At 48.5% G+C, this 15083-nt stretch overlaps 1 protein-coding gene and 1 long non-coding RNA gene across 2 annotated transcripts; one reads left to right on the top strand and one right to left on the bottom strand.

Annotated features, from left to right (window-relative positions):
- The first annotated feature begins 6811 nt into the window (after window positions 1–6811).
- On the top strand, window positions 6812–9373 carry LOC136451924 (uncharacterized). Its single transcript, XR_010758676.1, has 5 exons — window positions 6812–6928; window positions 7048–7176; window positions 7411–7537; window positions 7762–7884; window positions 8640–9373. It is a non-coding gene; the product is annotated as an uncharacterized lncRNA (long non-coding RNA).
- Window positions 9374–9511: 138 nt separating this feature from the next.
- LOC136449808 (uncharacterized) lies at window positions 9512–14044 on the bottom strand. The gene is made up of 5 exons (XM_066450006.1): window positions 12852–14044; window positions 11537–11669; window positions 11187–11402; window positions 10927–11082; window positions 9512–10833 (listed from the first exon to the last, which is right to left on the bottom strand). Exons 1-5 carry the CDS (start codon window positions 14042–14044, stop codon window positions 9700–9702), a joined length of 2832 nt encoding a protein of 943 aa, XP_066306103.1. The 3' UTR covers window positions 9512–9699.
- Between the last annotated feature and the right edge of the window lie 1039 nt (window positions 14045–15083).

The raw sequence follows: 15083 nt of genomic DNA, 5'->3' as shown, positions 1-15083 counted from the left end.
GAATTGCATTATTTGTTTTTTCACTCAATCTACTTGGTAGTGTGTGTTTGTGAGTGCAGGGACTTCATTGACTTGCCACTGGACATCTCCAAGCACATCACCAAGTAGTTTGGTTTGAGTTTAATGTCTAGGCGTACTAGCTACTGAGTACTCTATGTTGTCCGGAGGCTCCGCGACATCTCTCGGAGGTTCCACATAGTTTCCCGAAGGTTCCGCGGTCTGCTAATCCGCTACAAGTATTATTTGTTGATAATTTTCAGAAAAGCCTACTCCCCCCGCTCTAGGCGACATCAAGGTCCTTTCACTGCAGGACCTACTCAAATCGTTAGGAACTACTGAAAGCTCTAGTTTGGTTTTGGTGAATTGATAAAATCCTAAGTGCTAACCTAGTTTATCAAGTGATCATAACATAGGTAGCACATTCCAAGTGGCGAAGCAAATGAAGATCATGACATGATGATGGTGATGCCATGGTGATGATCAAGTGCTTGGACTTGAAAAGAAGAAAGAAAAAAACAAAAGGCTCAAGGCAAAGGTATAAATGGTAGGATCCATTTTGTTTTGGTGATCAAGACACTTAGTGAGTGTGATCACATTTAGGATCGATAGCCGTACTATTAAGAGGGGTGAAACTCATATTGAAATGCGGTTATCAAAGTGTCACTAGATGCTCTAACTCATTGCATATGCATTTAGGATCTAGTGGAGTGCTAACACCCTTGAAAATGTTTATGAAAATATGCTAACACATGTGCACAAGGTGATACACTTGGTGGTTGGCACATTTGAGCAAGAGTTAGGAACGTCACCGACGGAGTGTCTGCCCATAGAGTGCGGACAATCCGACGGTGCCACCGGCACCCTAGACAGAAAAGACGGAGGTCACTGTAAGTGACTGGACACTAGTCTCGGTTAGATCGGCGCGTCCGGTCAGTGGCAGCAGAGGGCGCGCAACTTTAGTCTCTGACCGGACGCTGGGTCACAAACTGACCGGACGCTGGAAGGCTATGTCTGGTCCTGCTGACGTGGCAACACACAGTGTTGAAGGTGACTGACCGAACGCTGGCTATGTCCGGTCAAGCATGACCGAACGCGTCCGGTCGTGAAAAGTCATCTCTGGATGCTTACTGGAAACGACCGGACGCTGGGGTTCAGCGTCCGGTCACTTTGAGTTGCTGCATCCGGTCATCACTTGACCGTTGAGATCAGGCAATCAACATTTGAAGAGAGGGGACACATGGCACGCATCGCGTGACCGAACGCTGAGGTCCAACGTCCGGTCAATATGACCGGAGCATCCGGTCACCCCGTGTTGTGCCCAGTGAAGGGGTACAATGGCTCTATTTCCTGGGGGCTTCTATTTAAGCCCCATGGCTAGCTCAAGCTCACTCTCTTGGCCATTTGTATTGACATAGCAACCTTGTGAGCTTAGCCAAAGCCCTCCCACTCATCTCCATCGTAGATTCAACATCTTTGTGAGATTGGGAGAGAATCCAAGTGCATTGCTTGAGTGTTTGCATCTAGAGGCACTTGGTGTTCGTGTTTCATTGTGGGATTCGCTTGTTACTCTTGGTGGTTGCCACCACCTAGACGGCTTGGAGCAGCGAGGATCGTCGAGCGGAGGGTGGTGATTGTCTCTGGCTCCGATCGTGGTGATTGTGAGGGGTTCTTGACCTTTCCCCGGTGGAGAGACAAAAGGTACTCTAGTGGATTGCTCGTGGCTTGTGTGATCCTCATCTTGTATTGGTTGTGCGGCACCCTATTGAGGGTTTGGCGTGTCAAGCTAATTAGCGCGTGAACCTCCAAGTGAGTGAATCGCCACAACGAGGAGTAGCTTGCTGGCTAGCAAGTGAACCTCGGTAAAAATCATTGTGTTCATCATTTGATTCTGAGGTGATTGGTCTTCATTGGTATTCATTCTTGTGATTGATTGGCTCCTTCCTCAACATGGCAATATAAACAAATTGCTCACTCTCTTTACTTTACCGCAAACTAGTTGTCAAGCTCTGTAGTGTAGCTAGTTGTGAGAGCTTGTTAGTTTGGTTAGTGTGGCTCTTTAGTTAGCCTTTGAGAGCACATTAACTTAGTGTAGTGTCATAGCTTTTGTGTGGATAGAAACTATATAAACTAGAATTGTGGTAGGTGGCTTGCTATTTTAGTAGGCTAGCGCAACACTTGCTTCGCCTAATAATTATCTAACCGGTTTGTTAAGTGTTGCTGTAGAAATTTTTAATAGGCTATTCACCCCCCCCCCTCTAGCCATTAGGACCTTTCAACTACGTCTCTGCATCTCCTAGCAATCGGACTCCACTTGGCGACGTCTGCACCAACAACACATGCCTTCCCCTTGAGCATCCTACTGCCCGAAGAATGGCCACAACGTATACTACCATCAGCAACGATCGTCTTCTTTGACAACAACGGCCAACAATTCCTCTCCATTGAGGACATCTACATCAGCAGGTAGCATGCCGACGGCCACCCACTCGTCTCCCCGGCCAACTATGACACGGGTGACCTCCTCTTCGACACGATACAACACTTCACCACAACACCACCGGCCATAGTGGCAACATCATTGTGTAGGCGCATCATGGGACAGGTTGATGCAGGACAGGTATACTCGTTTCCACAACCTCCATGGGTCATGCAAATGCTACACTTCCTAGGAACACTTCCAGGCGCCATCATCTATGCTACACGCTGCACCCATGAACTAATGGAAGGCAAAGAAACCAACGGCTACTACATCTCCGGCTACTTCGGCTCTTGCCATTTCTACTACTAGTTCCCCGACTACCACATCAACACCAACCAATTCAACGACACGATGGGGCACCTCACTGTTCAAATTATAGAAAATACCTTGGGGCAACAGACTACCACCCGAGGGCGTCAAAGATTGGGCAATGATTTAGCGCGAGGACGCGCTGATCGAAGAAGGGGTGAGTGATGTCATACGTCTGATGGAGGGCCCAAGAGGGGCCTAGGCTAGCCGCGCCACCTGAGGGGGGGGGGGGCGCACGGCAAGGGTGGCCTCCCGTCGCTCCACTATCCATATCCGGAGGATCTTGAATAAAGGAAAGAGAATAGGAATAGTATCGGTTTAGATTAGATAGATAGGGAGCAGTCCAAATCTATAAGGACTACCCTCATTAGATTACTTAAGATACATGTCTACTCAGCACTATAAATAGAGAGGCAATGTAATCATTGAGATCAAGAAAGAACAGCCTCAGGCTTATCCTTCCTCTCTCTCCCTCTCCCAGCGCCTCCTGCCCCTCTCCCTGTCGCCACCTCCCTCCCTCTGCCGGACACCCACACCTTCCCCAACCCTAGCCGCCGCCACAACCACTTTTCAGTTGGACCGTAGATTCATATGCAAGAGATGTGATAGGAAGAAAACCTGACTGCTTACTATACTAAACTGCAGAATATATAGTAATTCTAGTTAGAGCATGATTGTTGTTTGTGTCATCCTGTAACTGCTCAAAACATATATATAAGTATATTCAGTAGCTAGCTATAGAATAAGTTATTTTGTAGCCACCTCCATTTATGATATTTTTTATACTTAATTTACGATAAAGTGAATACATATTTACGATAATTATGTTACTATAACACATGGGGATATTTACCGTAACATTATAGTAAACCACTTAGTAAGGAGTTACTATAATTATGTAAATTAGCATAATAATTATCGTAACTCAAAGTGGCTACATAATAAGTTATTCTATAGCCACTTTGAGTTACGATAATTACTATGCTAATTTACGAAATTATAGTAACTCCATACTAAGTGGTTTACTATAACGTTATGGTAAATATCTCCATGTGTTATAGTAACCCAACTATCGTAAATATGTATTGACATTATCGTAAATTATAATATAAAATTATCGTAAATGGAGGTGGCTATAGAATAACTTATTTTGTAGCTGGCTACTAAATATACTCTCCCTATATATATATATATATATATATATATATATATATATATATATATTTATTTAGTATGTGTGTATGTGTGTGTATATATATATATATATATATATATATACACACACACATACACACGTACTGGCCGCATAATAAGTTATTCTGTGGCCACTTTGAGTTACGATAATTACTATACTAATTTACGAGATTATGGTAACTCCCTCATAAGTGATTTACTATAGCATTATGGTAAATATCATCTTGAATTATAGTAACCCATGTATCGTAAATGTGTATTGTCATTGTTGTAAATTGGTACAAACATTATCGTAAATCAAGGTGGTCATAGAATAAGTTATTCTGTGGCTAGCTCTAGAATAGCCTTACCGTGTGTGTGTATATATATATATTGTATTGATAGCTTGATCACGAGATCACAATAATGCATAAGCTAATAATTTTAGTTCCATGGTGGAGGACACACTGCACCTGAAATCCAGCCCGAGAGATGCTTCGCCATGTTCACAAGGTGGATTTCCAATAAGCCAATTTGACAAATGACTAGGCTAGTCAAATGTATATAGTGTGCAAATAAAACAGCGCTTGTGCTTCCTTCTGAATTTGATGCTCTGAAATTTGTATGGAATTTTTTTTAAGAAGAAAAGGTATGATTAAGAATTCCAAAACAAACTACTCAGTCATGATGATATATTAGTCAGTATGTACAATGAACATTTACTGGTCTTGTTTATATCTGTATTTCTTCAATATTACATGATTGGGAGGTAAGGAGGTAGCTCAGGAGGGTGGAGGTGTAATGTTCCAGTTGTCTGTTTCAACTGCAATAAAGGGAAATCTAGCTGCACCAACCCCCCACATTTATATATAGAGATGTGATACGTGCTGTAGGGTGAAGCCTGAACATCTTAAGCTGACCAGAACTCTCCAACCATTGCCAATTCTGGCATGGAAGTGAGAACATATATCCATGGCCTTCATAACTGGATTACCAAGAACATCTTCAGGATATAATTCAATTTGGGTTATTGTAGGCCATCTCACTAAACTAGCTCACTCTCTTCCTGTGAAGACCAACTACTTATTTGCCCAATATCTATTGAACAAGATTGTGTGTTTGCACCGAGTACCCAAGACAATAGTGTCAAATCATGGTCCTCAATTTAAGCGCTTTGCACACAGCAATGGGCACAATTCTCATCTTTAGTACTGCCTATCACCCTCAAGCTAGTTGCCATACTGAAAGTGTCAACCAAATCTTAGAAGACGTACTTAGAGCTTGTGCTATCATGTATAGCAGAAGCTGGGACATATGTTTGCCTTTCATTGAATTTGCTTACAAAAATAGATATCAAGTAAGCATGAATATGTCGAACTCCATTGAATTGGTCGGAAGTAAGAGGGCGCAATTTATTTGGGCGCAATCTAGTGAAGAATTCTGAAGAGAAAGTAGCCCAGGTTTGCAAATGGTTAGTAGCAACCGAAGATCTCTACAAATAGTATGTCGATAATGGAAGGCAAGATGTTGAGTACCGAGTAGGAGACTAAGAAGACTCGATACCATCTTGCAGTTAGGAATTATATGATTTTTCAACTTGCAACAAACATACTGAGTAACCCAAGTTCTTTCCATCCAAAACCACCCTGAATTAAATCTAAAGACGAGAACATCAGGTGCCGGCGCGGCCTCAGCATGGCCACGTCAATGAAATGAATATAGGCCGTTGGATGGTTACTGGATGGTGATGCTTTCGTTGACCAAGGGGCGGCAACGGTAAGGTCAGCCGGGCCCCGCTCTGCTGACCTTCTCCGTTTCGCATTGGCCACGGCTGGTCGTTGTGGAGCTTGGCTTAGGGTACAGCGGCCCTACCTGCAGTGCTTGGATGTCTACCCCTTGCGCCGGTTCATCAGGCCTTGTTTAGTTGGGTGAAATTTGGAAATTTGGCTACTGTAGTACTTTCGTTTTTATTTGGCAATTAATATTCAATCATAGACTAATTAGGCTCAAAACGTTCGTCTCACGATTTTCCAACCAAACTGTGCAATTAGTTTTTTTCCCGTCTACATTTAATGCTCCATGCACGTATCGTAAGATTCGATGTGATGGCTACTGTAGCACTTTTTGGAACTAAACAATGCCTCAGCTAAAAAGTGTGGTGCAGTCGTTACCGAGCTGCCATTGGCTGGGAGTACAGGGTCCCACCTGCAGCGGGCTGGCGCTTGCGCCGCTCCACCAAGGAAAAGGAGCCACCGTTTTCTCCGGGGAAAAGGAGCTCCTACGGCAACTCCAACCTATTCCTTAAATTTTGACCCCTATCTTTAGAAATGAGAGTCCCTCATTCATATTTAAGCTCCTACTTCTTAGCACATTCCAATCTATTCTCTAAAACTTTCCTACTTTACACTATATTGTCATGTCTTACTTATTGGGTCCACTTATCAGTCTTGTAATAAGAGAGAAATGAGGAGTAGAGGAGAGGATAAGGGACTCCTAAGTCTATAGGTTTAGGAGAGAGAAATGAGAGTGCCTCGCCGTCGAGGCCAGATAAGGCTTGGATTGAAGCTATGTTTAAAAGTCCGGAACCCCTAAAAGAAGGTTAGGACTGCAGATGAGAGGTTGGGGTTGCCCTAAGCGGCGCAGTCTACTCGTTGTGGAACGGTTATTGGCTGCAGTACAACGGGCCCAGCGTCAGCGCCTCCTGAAAAACTGGTTTTCAGCAGCCTTGCCGGACGGCCTCGCGTCCGCACTCGCGGCGCATGCGACGTCCAGGTAGACAACGCTGCCCGTGGGGTCCCGCTGATACAAGCGCAGAAGGGGACCGTGGATCAGCGACGCCTGGTGCCTGTGGGCTGCTCCAGCTTATGTCCCGGGCGTGTTCGCCGCGCGGGCACCGAGGGCGGCGTGGGTAAAAAGGTCGCTCACGCCTCCCTTTCGTCTTCAGCTCCGTCCTAACCGCTGCACGAGGTAGGACGCCAGGGCTCTTCCTGTCCTTTTTTCTTCGTTTCACCGTCCGTCGGTCGTGCCTCACCGTCTGCTTCTCCGCGTCGCCGCTCGCCTACCGGCGCGGCGCCTGGCCTTTGCAGGTGCTCAGGGGGGCAGATCTGGTGTCCGCCTGCGGTGCGCCGGTGCTGGACCGGCTGAGGAACTCGGAGGAACTACGCCAGACCTGCAGCGGGAGCTGCACCCGCCTCTTCGTCCCTGCATTTGGGCTGGTATGGTTCTTGAACAACGCCGATGTCGCATTTGTCGTTCCATATACGCGTCTGACATTTTGGTGATTTCTTCTGCTTTCCTTATATTTTTGGGTTCCTGTCTTTCCTCGCCGTGGACGCGCATCCGTTGGTGGTGTTTCATTTCACTGGCGTGGCTTCTTCTCACACATGCTTCCCTCTGTCCTGTTCTTCTCTCTCTCCCACTTTCCTCTCCTCCGTTGCGGCCATGAGCAGTAGCTGGCCGGCGTGCGCTCCGGTAGCTCCGTGGCTGGAGGCCTAGAGCGCATGCGCTGGAGTCGAAGGTCCCATCCGCGGCGTAAACCACGACGACATGGATAAAGACGCCGCAAACGCCTCCGAGGTGAGTCGCCCTGGTCCAGTGACGGATATAGATTTTTATCTGACTATGCACAGCAAAAAAAAATTCTTATGTAATTTAATGAAAATTTCTTTTTTTTTATTTTTTTACATTGAAAATTTCTGACTGGCGCACCTGTACGGTGAACCACCCTACGTACCCTGTGAGTCCGTCCCTACCCTGGCCTATCCTCGTCCTCTCTTTTTATTCCTTTTCTCCGTCCGTAGATTGCGCCCTGCCTCTCCGCGCGGCTCACCGTGCGTGGTTTCTAGGTGCTGAAGGGGGCTCAAGGGTTGCCAGACCTGCAACGGAACTGCGGCCTACCCCTCCTGCTGTCTGCATTTGCGCCGGTATGGTTCTTCGATAGCGACAGTGTTACATTTGCTAGCTCGTGATGAGATTGCCGTTCCATAAACTTGCCTGGCATTTTTATGAAATTTCCTTTCTTTTTTGGCCTTGTTTTTCTTGCTTGTCCACTTAGTAAAGCTGACGAAGTTTTCTGGTTTAGGTGAGTTGTTTGGCTTGCTTTGTTCCCTTGGGTCCCATACAAGTGAAGCTTTTAGTTTATACAAAAGAAAAGAGAATTAAGATGCTGGTGCTCGATTTTCAACATTATGAATGTATGTGATATCTATCAAAATTAGTAAAATTAGGTGGAAGATTATGGCTCTATGTTTAGCTTACCATTCAGCCGTACATGTTTCCTAGATTTATAATCCGACTATGACTGAAATAGCTGAATGAAAAGATTAGGATTCTCAGTTGCTTCTGCTGGTTAGGTACTGTAAATTGGGTTCAAGTTAGTTTTTGTTTGCTGCAGTGGGGAATAGTTACATTGAATGGATTTGGTTATTTTTATGCCAATAATATTTATTTTATACTATTGTTTGTGCCATTGTTAGCTTACTCCTAGATTAGCTACATCTTCTGGTTTACTGTGTACAGAGGACCTGCATTTTATATGAAGGTTTATCAGTTGTTTTTATTTTCTTTATATAACCTGACATGTCTGCTATCTTCTCTGAGCTTCAAGAGTAATTATCAAAATGTAGTGTAGCTAGCTTTTTTGCCACTGCTATTTGTGATAATAAGTCTCCATTTGCAGGACCATCAGCTTTACTGATTGGCAATATACTGGCTAGAGTATCCTATGACAAGGAAACAAAAGATTTTCTAGACTAAATTACCTTGAAAACGAAAAAACTGGTGAAAATTGATGACTACAACGCTGCACATGTTTCTCAACTCAGAGAAGACCTTTTCTGCTCTAGCTCATGGTCCATGCTGTTTGAAGATAAGGCAACTAAACTGAAGAACAGCATCAAGGCAAGAGATGCAGCACTCCTTGGCTTCAATGCTTCATGGCCACCTTTGATTTAGTCTGTCAGGAAAGTTCGACCCCCTTCCACTGCTTACTGTCGCTGAAAACCACCTAAAAAAGTCCCTTCTGTTGCCAGCAAGCTAGATGCTGCTGCATCGATTCTCTGCAGGCTATCAGTCCTTGGTGGCTTGGTGAACCTCCGTAGTGAGCTGTTTGACTCTTCTTGAAGATCCAGTCTTGGACAGCGCCATGCTTCCCAAACAAAAGCAGACTTCGGCCAAGAGAACAGATGCCCCAGCGACTGTTGAATAGTGTTGCTCATCTCTGCCCTTCTTTTGTTGCCAAGCTAACTATGTATTTTTCTTCTCTTTTGTTACTGCTTCCCTGGAGAAATGGCTGTAGGCCAAGCAACCATGTACGGAGTACCATGTGCCGTGCAACTGCTATTTTTCAGTGTTCTGAACTATGCAAATCTGTTCTTTAGACTACATCTATGAGAAAAATACTTTCCCATGAAAGATGTCTTATCTCTGTTTCAAAACCACCGTTGTGTACATGCTTTCTATGACAAGCAGCCTGTTCGTTTGGCTGTGGCTTGTCGTAAACGATCGTAAATTTTCAGCCGGAACAGTATTTTTCTCTCACACAAATCAGCCAGCAGTACTTCTTCACGAACCAGCAACGATATGAACCAGCCAACCGAATAGGCTAAAGGTTGTTCCATTTGCCAGATAGAACCACTGTCATCACTCACGCGTATGGGCGCGCGCAAATCACTAGTCCTCTTTACCCTGTGAAATGTGAACAAACTAGCAATCTACTACTACTCTACATTTGACCCAGATTACAACAGCTTGAGATCTCTCAAGTTGCTTACAAATCTTTCCCCGACGGGCGACCCAGCCCTGACGAATACGGCCGGGTACCCGACCCGGGCCTCCACCTGGGCCTCGAACCCGCCCTGCACCCCAGCTCCGTACTCGTCGCCGCTCCACACGTGCCTCCACGCCCCGGCGCCGGCCGGGAAGTAGGCGGTGACCGCGGTCCGCCCCTTGTCCATCACCGGCACCACCAGCATCTCCGTCCCGACAAGGAACTGCTGGTACGTGAGCGCCTGCACGCGCTCGTCCGCCGGGTAGTGCAGGAACAGGTGGCGCGCCACGGGGAGCCCCGTGCGCGCGGCCTCCCCGACGAGCCGCGCGCGGTAGAACTCCCAGGCCTTGTACATCTTGGCGCAGCGCGCGAAGTGCGCCAGTGTCCGGCCGCTGGAGTAGAACTGGCAGTTGGAGCCCGGCCTGTTCCCCTCGTGGGTGCGGAACACCACCGTGAAGGCGTTCACCTCCATCCAGCGCAGCAGGAGCTCCTCGCTGCGGCGGTAGCGCAGGAACGGCGGCAGGTCGACCGTGCAGTAGCCGCCGGCGTCGCTGTGGTTGAGCGGGAACCCCGAGAGGCCGCCGCTTAGCAGGCCCACCACGCTGCTCTTGATGCCGTCGTTCGCCTGCCAGCTCACCATCTGGTCGCCCTCCCAGAACAGCATCGCCCAGCGGGAGCTCTCCCGGAACCCCGACCGCACGAAGAACACCAGGCCGTCGTCGTCGTCGCCGCCCTCCGCCGCCGTCTCCGCGGCACTGCGGCGGCTGGCTTTCCACTCATCGGCGAACTCGCGATTGACGCGCGCCCACAGCTCCGGGTACCGGTTGTGCGCGGCGACGGGGTCCTCGCCGGAGTGCAGCCGCGCGTCCAGAGGCAGGCCCTCGCCGAAGTCAGCCATCCAGCCGCTGACGCCGTGGTCCACCATCCCCCGCAGGACGGTGCTCTTGAACCAGGCGTGCGCCTCCGGGTTGGTGAAGTCGAGCATCGCGACGTCGAACGCCGTGTTGGGCATCATGTACGGCTCGCCGGCCTCGTCCCTCACCAGGATGCCCAGCCTCTTGGCTTCCTCGAACAGGTGCCTCTTCGTGTTGGGCTTCTCATCCATCTGAACAAGAACAAGCCAACGTTTTCTTCAAAAAAAATTCAGAACACCTGCAAGCACACTAGCCTCTCTGGAATGATCGGTGAACGAACGTACCGGCACAAGGCAAGGGTTGCAGTAAGTCATGGTCCTGATGCCGTGGCTGCGAAGGGCAACTACAAGATCCTTCCATCCACTGTAATGAGCATCATCAAGCTCCCAGTTCCACCAGAGCTGGGATCCGATCGCCGTCTTCCTCTGGCCAACCCAATCCTGCAGAGACCAGCAAGCCAACGTGCAGCAAGCAGTTCAGAGCCAGTTCAGAGTGCGTCAGTCAGGCACCGAGCATATCATGAACCGTCAGTTTCTCATCAGACCTGTAGCCAGAATGCAGAGACTGGGACATCGTAGTCCTTGAGCTGGTCCCAAACCCTGCGGACGGTGTCTGTGCCACCCTGCATGCCGACAACGGCACCGGACGTGATCCACCTGGGAAGAACCGGCGGCCGTCCGGTTGACTCCGTGTAGCTGGTGAGCAGCTCCGTCGGTGAGTCGCCGTCTAGTATCCGTCCCTGGACTGAATTGCCATAAATCTGAAGAGAAAGCAAAATCAAGAGTGGAAGTACTGGATGAGCCTCCTCAACTGCACAATGTTTTCAAACTGGTTGTGTGGAAAGAAATTGATGCTTTGTACGTAGATTCGTTGTCCTGTTGAACGGCTGCCTACCTGAATCTGCACTCTGTCAGGTCTCGTCAGGTCAAAGATGGAGTAGTCGTATCCTTCAAGGTACAAAGATCTCATCTTTGAGGTCATGTAGAATGGAGAGGGAGCATATGTCGTGCTCCAGTTTCCTCCTGACCTACAGAAAACCACCAGCAAGGACACACTAAATCATCTCCAAATAAAGTCAAACAAAAAGTTGGCACTAGTTGAATTGAATCCTACTGTAATAACCAAAAATACTGCAGAGTCCGGAATAATGTCACTCCATTATCTGGGGGGAAAAACAGTCAGGACAGGCATTCTACATTTGAGAAATACACAACCGCACTAGTGCGCTTTTGTCGAAAACGAAAAGAGAACGTTTCTTTCCTCATGTTTTCCCTTCCGTAGATAAGTATACTGTTATAAAGGTACAGAATCCCAAGCACACACGCACAAGAAACTGGGGCAATCGTTGTCGATGTGATGAGTTTCCAGTTTCCACTTCACACTAGTAAAAGTTTCAAAAAAAAAAAAAAGATCACAGTTCGGTTCGTTTCAAAGCCACACACTATCGGTCTTGTTTTCGGCCATTTTTGCTTCGCTGAAAAGTACCGTTCGCTGATTTGTTGTGAGAGAAAAATATTGTACCATGACTGATAGGTCAGGCTGATAAGTTCAAGCAAACGAGGCCGGATCATAAATCCTTCTACGTTGCAGGTTCATCAATGGCTGCAATAAAGTGGCAAGGCCAAGATAACAGGATAAGCTCAATTTGTGAGACATATCTGCCCACCCATGCTTGCAGCCTGGTCCAGGCCTTGACTTGCATAGCTATCCTTCTTTGCGAAAAGGGCTAAGCATCTTTAAGAGGTTAGCTAAATTATTTTCTAAATATAAATTTAGCTATTACTAAAAAAAAGTCTCTAACAGACTCTATAAATGACTATCCAAATTTAGTAGCTCTCCGTCCCACCTTATTCACTTTCTATTTTTAGATAGTCTACCTTACTAGTTATCCAATCTCTTGGTTTTGCAGAGTGTTATATAATACTCTAGTATTTTTTTTATCAAATCTATTTTAGAAATAGCTAAGTCAGTAAATTTGACTAGTCTTTTTTTTTTTTTTTTTTTGCTAATTTCTTAGAAATGCTCCTAGAAATTGCGTGGATATTTTTGCAGACCGTACATGCAGAGAAGTCCAACTTATGTACTAGCGTTTAATCTTAAAGTTTGAGTTTTCTTTTAACACTAATCAGAAACAAAGGGCTCTAATTGAATTTTCCAAAGTTTGGTGTGGTAAGCTACAACGAGCCATGCAAAAAGAAAAGAATCACACCTGTAACTGACGAGGTTGGCGGCAAAAGTGATGGGCTGGTCTCCCCTGCCGATCCCCTGCTCCTGCACCAGCACCGGCACCCGCTTCCCCTTGAACTCCACGCGGCTGAACTGCTCGCCGAACCCGAAGAACCGCTCGTCGCGGCTGCTCGTGTACGTCAGGAACACGCGGTTGAACTCCTCCGGCCGCCGCTCCTCCGCCCTATCGGGACCTGGCAGGAGCGCCGCCGACGCCTCCTCGCGGCTCGGGGTCGGGGCCAGCCTCGTCTTCTTGCTCGTGCCTCGCTGGACGCGCCCCGACAGACGAAGGCGCAGGCTGGGCCGGTGGAGCCTCGGGCCCGTCGTGGTCGTCGCCGTCGCCGGGGTCGACTTGGCAGGGTCAGCGGCGTGCCCGCACGTCCATTGGTAGTCGCCGATCTTGACGCTGAACGCGACCTGCGTGTCGTTCTTCTCCTCGAGAACGATCCAGTACCGCGCCGAGAGCACCGGCCTCCCCGCCGCCGCCGCCGCGCTCCGGGCGCGGCGACCTGCTGCGCGCAGCCCGCAGCAGGTGCACGGCGACGGCGACGCGCCCGCCTTCTTGGCGGACACGAGCCCGGTCATTACCAGCACCGGGAACCGCGTCGCGTCGGACGGCTCGAACGCGGCTGCGCGCAGCAGGTCGGCGCCGCCTGGGCCTGCCTCGGCGGCGTCGCAGCGGTAGGAAGCCTTGATCCTGTCGACGTGCTGGCGATCGGGGACGAGGCGGGCGCGGCCGTCGCGGAGCACGAAGGAGCCGCGGCACTCGTCGGCCTCGGTGGCGGCGGAGGCCGCGGAGAGGAACGCCACGCCGGGGACGGTCTCCCACATCGCGCGGCGCGCCGCCGCGCCGTCACCGCCGTCGCCTGGAGGAGAAGGAACCCTGGACAGCGAGACCTCGCCGCCGCGGGACGGATCCCAACGGAGGCGGAACCGGGTCCCCACGGGGAAGTCGTGCGCGTGGGCGAGCTTGGAGGTCGTCGCGAACGAGAGGCGCGGCGCCGCGGCGCCGTCGCGGATGGCGGCCGTCGGGACGGCGCGCGGGAACGGGTTGTTGAGGCGCGCGTGGTGCTTCTTGGTAGTCTTGGGCGGCGACGCCATGGCGACGGTGGTGATGGCGCGCACGGGAGAACGGAACGGAGCGCCCGTGCAGTGCTCTGCTCGGTCCGAGCCCATTCATTGGCTGAAATAGATTCTGGAATGACGGGGTGGGGCAGAGCGGTGGGTCCGGAGAGCACGCGCTCGTTTTTGACTGACGTAGTGACGGGTGTATTTGGGAGTAGTAGCTTGTGTTCGTAATTGCTAGATTTACCAATGAAGAAAGGATTATGGCCTGTCCGACAAGTAGGAATTTTGCGAAATACCACTGTTGAAATTGCACCAGATCTTATTACATTTCTGAGATATTTCTGCGTTCCGAACTGAGCATCAATGAACTTGCTATGCTAGATCGGCCGGCCAAGCATTTCGGATGGCACTCTCGTGTCGTGGTCTGGATTAGATCCATCACGAGAGCAAATTGTAGTGGCGGAGGTAAAAAAAAAAAATTTCCTCGTCTGCCCCCGACTTACTCAAAGTACAGATTTGTGGCACCAGCACACTCATAAAGTAACGGGCTCCTGTTTGCAGGTGGGGTACGAGGTTCGGGGTTTTCTTGGACCGGGTGAGGAGTCCTCTACCTTAATACGAATGCTCGGGAACGCATGCTATCCCTGTAGTTTAAGTTTTTTTTTATAAAATATAGTTTATTTGATTAAATATTTAAAATGCATGTTCAAGATTTATTTCAGCACCAAGGTATACAATGATGGTTTGACCCAAATTCTACCAAGTGTACAATTCATTCTTTCAATACATTTTGAAGTTAAACTGACGTTTGAAACACCACTCATGCTAAAGCATCCTATTCTTAGTGCATCACGACATGCTTGCTCCACAGTCTACACACACATATATTCATCGTCCCATTACTGGGTACAGTTTGGTGTGCACTGCTCAATTTTCTCATGGAATTCTGAAAACTGGTCAAATCTTTGGGTTTGACATGTGTGTGTACGGAGTATAAACGAAACCGGTCTCCCACGTCCAGCCGGAGTGACGCGTATTTTTTTGGCTTTGTTTATTCGGGTTGCCATTTTTGTCCTTATTTTGACACATGGAGATAGAGCTGTCCTCAACGGTTGCTTTATTAGCTTTCTTTCTAAAGCTTGTGGGA

This window comes from Miscanthus floridulus, chromosome 5, assembly GCF_019320115.1.
Source record: "Miscanthus floridulus cultivar M001 chromosome 5, ASM1932011v1, whole genome shotgun sequence".
NCBI lineage: Eukaryota > Viridiplantae > Streptophyta > Magnoliopsida > Poales > Poaceae > Miscanthus > Miscanthus floridulus.
Note: the sequence above shows the minus strand (reverse complement) of the source record. Positions and strands in the feature narration are given on the sequence as shown.

Bases quoted from the DNA above. Each gene is read 5' to 3' on its own strand.
- LOC136449808 (XM_066450006.1), bottom strand. From the start codon at position 14,044: ATGGGCTCGGACCGAGCAGAGCACTGCACGGGCGCTCCGTTCCGTTCT. The intron at 11,083-11,186 runs GTCTGATGAGAA...TGGTCTCTGCAG, and splicing joins TCTCTGCATTCTGGCTACAG to GATTGGGTTGGCCAGAGGAA. The intron at 10,834-10,926 runs GTACGTTCGTTC...GTTCTTGTTCAG, and splicing joins GCAACCCTTGCCTTGTGCCG to ATGGATGAGAAGCCCAACAC.